The sequence below is a fragment of the Callorhinus ursinus genome, unplaced genomic scaffold (genome assembly GCF_003265705.2).
Source record: "Callorhinus ursinus isolate GAN/ISIS: 27379988/994484 unplaced genomic scaffold, GSC_fseal_2.0 scaffold68, whole genome shotgun sequence".
Taxonomy (NCBI): domain Eukaryota; kingdom Metazoa; phylum Chordata; class Mammalia; order Carnivora; family Otariidae; genus Callorhinus; species Callorhinus ursinus.
In genome coordinates, this window is record NW_027397130.1 from 5,449,627 (window position 1) to 5,459,186 (window position 9,560).

At 53.8% G+C, this 9,560-nt stretch overlaps 1 protein-coding gene across 2 annotated transcripts in view; it reads left to right on the top strand.

Annotated features, from left to right (window-relative positions):
- The window catches only part of SRP68 (signal recognition particle 68), a 32,052-nt gene extending 29,565 nt beyond the window's left edge, over positions 1-2,487 (top strand). For both annotated transcript variants that reach the window (XM_025859819.2, XM_025859820.2), the window contains exons 14-16: positions 226-301; positions 1,142-1,194; positions 1,675-2,487. In XM_025859819.2, coding sequence (XP_025715604.1) covers positions 226-301; positions 1,142-1,194; positions 1,675-1,902 — 357 coding nt within the window. In that variant the 3' untranslated portion in view covers positions 1,903-2,487. The remainder of the gene's footprint in view (positions 1-225; positions 302-1,141; positions 1,195-1,674) is intronic.
- Positions 2,488-9,560: the final 7,073 nt, after the last annotated feature.

Here is a 9,560-nt window from a genome sequence, read left to right on the forward strand (position 1 = left end):
GACCTCGCGACCCTGAGATTAAGAGTCACATGCTCTGTCGAGGGACCTAGCCAGGCGCCCCAGGCTAGCGTGTTTTGTTTTGTTTTGTTTTTTAAATAGGGTAAACTGTTTATAAAGTCTAAAATCCTGTGAAAATAGTGGTGGGAGCACTTAGCTCAGGTTAGTTTGGCACACTTGTCTGGCCCGGCTCTGGCTCATGAGTACATGTTTTCTGAATCATTACAGGACCTGCCCGACGTGCAAGAGCTCATCACGCAAGTGAGGTCAGAAAAGTGTTCTCTGCAGGCAGCAGCCATCCTTGGTGAGCCACTTGCCTCTTCTTGCGACATGTTCCCAAATTTCCTTCGCTGGTATCTCTCCCCTCTCCTGCCCCCTACACTCCTGTTCTAGTTAATCTGTAAGATTTTTATTTTTTTCTGCCATTATTTCTGCCACATGAAGGCATCAAACTGTGTGGAGGAATTTATTTAATTTTTTTTCCCCCAAAGATTTTATTTATTTATTTGACAGAGACAGCGAGAGAGGGAACACAAGCGGGAGTAGAAGAGGGAGAAGCAGGCTCCCTGCAGAGCAGGGAGCCTGATGCAAGGCCCGATCCCAGGACCCTGGGTCCATGACCCGAGCCTAAGGCAGACGCTTAACAACTGAGCCACCCAGGCGCCCCTACTTATTTATTTTTTAAGATTTTATTTATTTGAGGGAGAGTGAGAGAGGGAGCACAAGCAGGGGGAGGGGTAGAGGGAGAAGCAGGCTCCCCGCTGAGCAGGGAGCCCGATGCGGGGCTCGATCCCAGGACCCTGGGATCATGACCTGAGTAGAAGGCAGATGCTTGACTCAGTGAGCCCCCTGGGCGCCCCTGTGTGGAAGAATTTAGAGAACCAGTTCCGAGGTTCCTCCTCCCTAATAGTATTTTTCGTACAACTGTCGGGCCTCCACTGGTCTGACGACTTTGCTTCTGGGGTCTATCGTCTGTTTGTCGGCGCTTCTTAGCAGACCTCGACCCAGGAAGGAAAGGGCTATAACTTCCCCACGTGTTGCTGCCTTTGCTCTTGGGATATAGAATCCATACATGTGACAGGTGTCATTTGTGACTATATTGTGTTACATCCCTGTTCTTATTGAATCCCTATGCGACTTACAGATGCAAGTGACTCCCACCAAACGGAGACTTCCTCCCAAGTCAAGGACAACAAGGTATGTCTGGGATGCAGCTTTTGAGGAATAAAGAGGAGAATTCATAACTCACTAGAAATGTGTGCTTAGTTGTAGAACAGAGAGCCCTTCATTTCTAAGCAAACCCCCCGCTTGCCTCCCTTCTTCTGCTCGGAGACGTCACAGCTGTTGTGTAAGGTTTGTCCGTGGCAGCTAGGGACACAGCTGGCCCCAGACAAGGAGCTTAGGAACTTGTGCTTTGCGGCGCAGCCGGCTAGGAACTCGGCCTGGGACGCCCAGTACGCCTGTGCCCCTGGCCCGGCCCACGCCTCTCCCCACCTCACTAGGTTTCAGTGACTCTCAGCTATGAGATGGGGATGGGATGACACCCTTGTAGCGGATTGGTGGGGATCAAGCGAGGAAGCCCATGTAGGCTCTGAACTGGGTGCTCAGCACGTAGTGAGTGTTCCACTGGTGGTCTGTGATTAACTCCTGGGTTCCTCCCTTTGGTTTGACTCCCAGCCTCTGGTCGAACGGTTTGAGACATTCTGCCTGGACCCTTCCCTCGTCACCAAGCAAGCCAACCTCGTGCACTTCCCGCCGGGATTCCAGCCCATCCCTTGCAAGCCTTTGTTCTTTGACCTGGCCCTCAACCATGTGGCTTTCCCACCTCTTGAGGACAAGTTGGAGCAGAAGACCAAGAGTGGCCTCACTGGATACATCAAGGGCATCTTTGGATTCAGGAGCTAACCAGGCTCTTCTTGGGGGCAGGGGGAGATTCTCACTCTTCATCTGTATTGTGAGAAAACCCCAGCAAGTTCCATGATACTAAGTCCAGGTCTGCATTGGCCCAGGGCAGGAGCGTAACGTCCTCAGCCCTGCGTCCCTCTGTCTTGTGTGTTTGTGCACTTGCGGTTCTTAACCGGTGTGCTAGAAGGGGGACCCTGCCGTCTTCTGGTGGATGTGTGTGGGATCCCTCTGTCTGCACCTACTGGGGGAAGGGCCGCTGCCATCTGGCCCCGTGGCCTGTGGGAGCCGCGCTCGGGTGGGTCCACGCCAGGCATGGATGGGAGCTCGGAACTTTGTGTCGTGTCTCTTCAGTACCGCGGATTTGCAGCGGACGACTCCTCGCCATGAGCATCCAGAGTCCCGTGAAGAGTCTGTGACCGGGGACCACCGGCAGCGCCGCCCACAGCTACAGTCAGCCTTATGCCCTGTCACCTCCAAGTGGGAGTTAAGTTTCAGAACAAGCAAAGAGCTCTATTTTTAGAAGAAATGTGTTACACTCAGAAATGATGAAAACAAATCTTATATTAAAAAGGCAAAGATGCTGGAGACTGTGCCCATGTTTTTACATGCTCTCATCTCTGGTCCCAGTGCCCTCCTAGGGACCTTGTCGCTCGATCCTGTCCTGGGGGGTGTCCCCTGACTTCTGGCAGCTCGGGTGTGTCTGAGGCCAGTTAAGGGGATATTAGAGGCACTTTCTAAATCTGAAATTTTTAGATGCCATAGATTATATTTAAATCAATTTCCTTTTTTTTTAAAAGCTCTACGCCTAATGTGGGTCTCACACTCATGACCCCGAGATCAAGAGTCACGTGCTCTACAGACTGAGCCAGCCAGGTGCCCCCAATTTCCTTTTTTTTTTTTTTTTTTTTAAAGATTTTATTCATTTGAGAGAGAGTGCATGAGCAGGGGGAGAGGAAGAAGCAGACTTCCTGCTGAGCAGGGAACCCGATGAGGGGCTCGATCCCAGGAGCTGGAGATCATGACCTGAGCCAAAAGCAGATGCTTAACCGTCTGAGCCACCCAGGCGCCCCTCCCCCGATTTCCTTTTTAAGTTTTTCCTTTGGTGACCCTTTTTCTATTTCTATCATAGCATCAATAATAGAAGTCCTAAAAGCAGTGAAAGAAAGCGAGCAATAAAAGTGATTTAGACGTGCGTTGTATCTGAAACTTCTGAATCCCTTTGGAGATGGAAATTCACTTGCCCCGTAGGAAAGTGAAGCCACAAAGGGAAATGTTGGCTTCAGTGTGGCGTAAACCTGGAGCTGATCAGAGCAGCTTGAAGGGGAGGCTGGGTGGTTAAAGACAAGAGAACATCATTTCACGCTGGACCCACTGTGGGCATGGCCATGCCTCTTGTTTTCCCAGGGAACTGCAGAGGGGGGGAGTTGCCAGAAGTTAGAAGACAGGAAAACAAATCAGACTTCTTTGTTAGAATTGAATGTTGTCAAGGACTCCAGATGCTCAGATTGTGATCTCTCCTCCCCCCAGGATTTGCTTTGGGTCAAAGAGCCTTAGGAAGCTGATTTTGTTTTTATTTTATTTTTAAAGGTTTTATTTATTTGAGAGCGAGAGGGAGAAGCAGGCTTCCCGCTGAGCAGGGACCCGACTTGGGGCTCGATCCCAGGACCCTGGGATCATGACCTGAGCCAAAGGCAGACGTTTAACCAACCGAGCCACCCAGGCGCCCCCTGATTTTGTTTTTAAATAGAAAGTTTTATCATCTGTGCTATACCAGTCAGGGGTTATCCTCCCTCCCTCTGAAGATATAGCACAGATGACCTGAGCATGAGGTCTTGGATTTTGGTCCCGAAGGCTTAAGACTGTGTCCCTAATGGGCTGAGGGAGCCCTGGGGGTCTTTACCCTTTTCCTTGCCCTCCTCCTGGCTCCCCAGCTTGGCAACAGCAGGCTGTGGACTAGGTTCTGTGCTTCCCTCGCCCCTTTCTCTATGCCCACCGGCTGCAGCCACAGCTGGGTCAGGCCCCCAAGGGCAGGCCCCCATGCAGGCAGCCCTCCAGCCTGTCTAAGCCGGTGGCTCCTTCTGCCCTCCTCTGGGAAGACATCCCTTTGTCTTGCTCATGGCCCTTCCTACCCCTCCTGCTCTCTTTAGAGTGCCGGCATCAGTGGGGAGGCGGAATCCAGAGTTAGTCATTCCGATTGACCTTTTCTAAGCTTTTCCTTTCTGTGGCCACACTAGAAATTCCCTTCCTCCTGGTGTCCCCTGGAGCTGCTGTGCGTGGTAGTGGCTGTGGTCAGCCGCTGAGGCTGTTAACAAGGCATGTTTAGTATTAAGAGCTCGTGTTTACACAAGAAGACAGCCCTGGCAGGGCCAAGGTCTCTGGTTAGCTTGCACATCCCTTCAGATAGGATCCCTGAACATTAAACAGGCTGTCATGGGAGACTGTGCCAAGAGCAGGACCCCATCATGTCCTCAGGCCAGGAAGCAGCGCTCACGGCCATGGGTTCAGAGTCGAGCCCTGGGCTGCTCCTTGGGCCACCATGTTTTGCTGGGTAGATGGCACAGAACAAAATGCCAGTAGCCACACAGTGGAACAAGAGTGCAGTCTTGAGGCGTAAGGGATGGATGTAGGTACTCCGCTTCCCGTGCTCATTCCTGCAGTTGGGGCTCCCATCCCTCCCCAGGATGAGCTGTGCTTGCTCAGCAGGCTTGGACCCTGCAAGAGGCTTCTGTCTCCCCAGATCCAGAGAGGAAGAGAAGCTTACTTCAGGCTCTGCCTTACAGCCGCCGTGCTAAGGGCTTTTGTCTGTTCAGTGGTGGTGGTCTTGCAGAAACATGAGTGGTGAAAATTACCAAGAGATAATGCTGAACATCAGATTGAAAGACATAATTTGGCCAAGTTTGTGGCCTCTAACCCTGTTGGTTCTGTTTGGAAAAATGGAGCGTTGAGGCAGCTGGGGCCAGAGGGTCTCTGACCACTCCGTTTTCCTGGGTGTTTTCTCCTTTCCATGTGCATTGTTTCGAGGTACTGTCTCTGGTTTTACTTTAAGCTGAGAATTCTTGGATTCCCCTGTTGGAAATGAAACACTGCCAGGCTTCGTTCCATCTCCTTTCTCTGGTGGCAACCTGAGCCTTTCACCATGGCTGGGAGGTGGCAGCCTGTGGTGGCAGTGCGCCCTGCCCCTGCCATGGCTGGAGACCATCCCCATCTCTCCTCCCACTGAGGTGATGCCCTCACGCCCTCTAGGGGGGATGCTTGACCCTGGGGACTGCCCGGGTAGGGGCTGCACTGATTTTGCACACCTGGCATCATTAATACCCAAAGCTAGCCGATCACAGAATTCTAAACAGCACGTTGCTGTGCAGCCTTCACAAGCTTGGACCCTTCAGAGGTCTAGGAAAACACCCAAAGATAGCAAAAATATGTGTTGGTTCTAATTTTTAAGACAGTTGTTGCTACAAAAGAGATGGAAACCAGGTTTAGCTGTAAAATTTATCGATGTTCCAAAGCAGAGAGATAGATTGGACGCTGCCTGCATCCTGACAGCACCAGCTGGAAGAATCGAGCCTGTCGGCTGGCTCGCTGTCAGAGGCGGGGCTGCCCGAGTGGGGAACACGGCCCCCCACCCCCGCTGCAGGGCGGCTCTGCGGCATTCACCATGTTATTAGCTGGTGTAAGGTAGATGAAGTGTGATCTCAGATGGCGAATACTGATGGAGTACTCGTGAGAACCTTTTGTCTGACCCTTCCGAGCTCTTAAGGGACTGTGAGCTCAGTATCTAAGGTTCGGTTTTTATTTTTGCTTTGGGGCAGGACTGTGACAGCCCATCGGTCCGATGAGCTGCTCCGTGCTGGTGCCAAGACCTGCAGGAAACACCGAGCAGGCGGGGCCCTGTATTCCCCTTGGCCGTGCCCTCCATCGGGATTTTCACGGCGTTGGAAGGGGGAGCCCGGCTTCGCTGTAGTCCCCATTTTCGGCAGATGGTTTCTTCACGTCCACTAACTGCAGCATGTGTCCTCATGCTCAGTCTGTGGTTCAGTGACTCCTCACACTTGGAAAAGAACCATAGCCCTTCTATTCGGCTGAGCTTTTCCCAGGGGTCTTGTGGCAAGAGGCAGGGCAGGTACGACAGGCAGGTGCCCGGTCCCCGAAAGCTGTGATGTCTTGTCAGCTCTGGTTTGTCTGTGGAATGGAGAGGGCGTGGGGGTCCTCACCCAGAAAAGGGGGGCATCTGCTTCTCTGTGAGAAGGCAAATGTGCAAAGCATTTACTTAGTACCTAAGAGGCACTTGACAAATAGGAATTTCCCTCCCTTCACCCCCCGGATGGGCGCCGGCATCGGCATCAGCATCAGAACGCGGGCTTCTCCGCCCAGTGCCGCCTGTGGCCCGCGCGCCGTCCGGGCTGGGACCTGGGGCCTCGCGGGAGGAGCTCCCGCCTGGCCAGCACTGAACTAGGGAAGTCTCTCTTCCAACCGTAGCCCCACAGTGAGCAGCTCTCCCGGGGGGCAGGGGGACAGCAGGAGCCCAGTGTCCAGGAGGCGGGGCTGCTGTGCGGAGAGTTGGTGGGGCCCCTTCCGCTGACACCCAGCCCCCTCCCTTCCCTCAGCGCACCCCCACCGCCTTTCTCTGCCGCCCTCCCCAAGCCAGGCCCCGCTGGGTCTAAACAGCGTCACCGGGACAACAAGCCGAGTCCACTGAGCTGTCCTGCGTGCTTCCAATTTCCTGGCTGTAAAGACTGATTAGGAAGGGTTGCTCCTCAGCTACGAAGACTGTTATTTGTTCTTTGTTTTATAAGCCTTTTCCTTCCTCAGACCGGTGACCGGGGCTCGGTGCAGGTCAGCCCCTGCCGCTTCGGTACGGCCCGGGTGACTCCCTCCCGCGGCTGAGCTCGTGAGTGCCATGATGGCCTGGCCACCACCCGCAGACCTGAACTTCACAGGAGGGCCCAGAGCCCTTGGGCAACCAGGAGATCGGGAGGCCCAGGAGCTCCTGAGGCTGCGCTGTGGCCCAGAGACGCGGCCGTCCCGGCTCTGGTCCCCTGCCTGGACTGGGCCGGCCGTGTGGCCCAAGGCTAGGGAAGGGGAGTCACTCCTAGAGGGGGACAGCCTTGACCTTGTCCTCTCAGGCAGACTTGGGACTGGAGGACTCCTGAGGTCACCCCGTATCCTCTGTCTCGCCGTCTAGTACGGGGGCCCCTGATCTCCCGACAGGTAGGGTGGGTGGGTTGGTTGGTTGGTTTGAATGGCTTTCTCTATACTCTCCCTGTAAAAGCCCCAACAGGAATAACCAGCTCCTTTTCCTGCCTGTTCTGCTCTAGTTAGGCAAGCCGTGGTCACCTTCTGATTCTCTCCAGGCTGACCTTCAGCATTTGTTTTTAGCAGGCTTATTGGGCAGACTCACAGCCCAGAGAGCCTCCTCCAGACCACCCTGTAGGTCCCTGGGGCCACAGCTCTGCCTCCCTTGGCACCTGCACACGGAGGGAGACTCAGCCCCAGCTCCCCTCCTCGCAGCCCTCGTCCTCTCCAGGCCCAGCTGGTGGAGGCAGCTGCGCTTCTCGGCACGCCGAGGAGGTGTGAGGTGTGGGAGAGGTTATCAGCCAGCTCGGCTCCGAGGCTCTGATGGCAGAGCTTTTGTACAAACAGAGGGTGATTTCCTGAGATGGCAAAGCTTGTCCTGATCGAGGTGCACATGGGAACGTGGCAGGTTATGGCTCCCAGGGCAAAGTCGGGAATTGCTATCATCTGCTTCAGCAGGGAGAAGAATGTCCCCTGCAGGAGGAGAGAGTGGGTAGCTTAAGCCCTGGTGCGCTCTCCAAGCTGCCACCCTTTGCCTAGCTGCACGCATGCATGGCGGCCTTGGAGCTGGGAGCTCAGCGGCTTTCAGTTCTGATCGGCTCGCCTGCTCTGGCCCCCCACCCCCTGAGCTGTGAGTGGCCTGCGTCGGCCTGCCTGGCAGCAGCTCCAGGCTAAGGGGTATGAGAAGCTGCTACCTGAAGTCCTAGCTGGCACGGGGCTGGGGGGAGACCCTGCACCGGTGGGCCTCAACCTCCCACTCCACAGAGGAGGAAGCCAGTGTCGGACGAGGGGAGGCCCTGGGGGCGGGACAGGGAGCCAGGCCTGGGCTTCCTGCCTGGTTCAAAAGGAGATGTGGCAGGACGAGGCCTGGGAAGGCTGAAAGTTGCTGCGCACTGTCCAGCTTCTAGGCCAGGGCCGTTTGGTACAGTTGTCCAGTTAACCCTTGAAAAGCATGGGTTTGTACTGCGCAGGTCCACTTACGTGGGGCTTGCTTTCTTTCCTTTTTTTTTTTTTTTTTTTAATAAATACAGTCCAGTGCTGTAAATATATTTTCTCTTCCTTACAATTGTCTTAATGACATCTCTTCTCTAGCTTTCTTCATTGTGGGAATACAGTATATAATACATACGGCACACAAAAGGTGTATTGAGCGACCATTTCTGTCACTGGTAAGGCTTCTGGTCAACAGTAGGCTGTTAGTAGTTAAGTTTGGGAGGAGTCAAAGGTTATACAGAGATTTTTCAACTGCATGGGGAGGTCGGCGCCCCTAACCCCCACATTGGGTCAAGGGTCAACTTAATGTGAGCCACAAATGCAAGCCACATGTATAATTTTAAGTTTTCTAGTAGCCACATTTAAAAAAAAGTAAAAAGCAGATGAAATTGATTTGTAAAAGTACATTTCACTTAACACAGTGTATCCAAAATATTGTGGCTTTAATCAAGATAAAAAAAATTATTGATGAGGTATTTCACATCTTCTTTTCCACACTGAGTCTTTGAAATCCAGTGACTGAAATCTTGTGGCTGCCATGTGGGACAGTGCAGGTCTCCACGGAGGCTCTGTCCCATCCTGGCCACCTAAATGACCCTTGTCTTTCTCACATATTTAAAACCCGCATCTTTCTTTGTCCCTCTCCCTTCTCCTGTGCTTTGGTCTTGGGGGTCAAAGTCACTGCCCATGTGACTAGGAGCATCTCCCAGACGAGGCTGTTCCTGCCGGCTGCATGTCAGCCCCTATCTGGGGCGCTGGGGCCTGATTTGATTCGGCATTAGACAGTCACGCCAGGAATTCAGCTCTTGTTTTTCTTGCCATGAATCAGTTAGCCCTAATCTCGGGCGTGTGAGAGCCTCCTGTGCCGCTCATTTATTTCCAGGAGAGCTTCTGCAGACGGGAGACAGAGCTCAACCGTTCCAAATCTCAGTCTGGTTGCCTTTTGCCTCCTGCCATTGGCAGCCGGGGTCTGCATCCCTCTCCCCTGTCCAGCTTCGGGGGGGGGGTGCTCCCCTTGCTGCTCCTCTCCCGGGGCTGGAGTCTAGACATCTTTTCCCCCTGGGCCCTCTACCTCTGATGACCACCACCTCCCAGGAAGGAGCCCTGAGTTCTCGGGGAGGCAGGACAGGGGACTGAGGGCTGCAGTCTCCTGCCTCCCATCTTGGCTCTCCTGGGCTTGTCCAATCTCAAAGATAAGGAAGTGAGCTCTGTGGTTGGAGATGAGAGGCTGGCGCGTTCAGGGCTGGCTCCTGGATCCTGCAGTCATTTAAACAATGGCCCCTTTCTGAGGACAGTTGATTGCAGGCCTGCTAGTAGTGGTTCAAAGAAAATTGTCACCCAGCAATAACATGGAGGAGAGGCTGGGGCAGGGA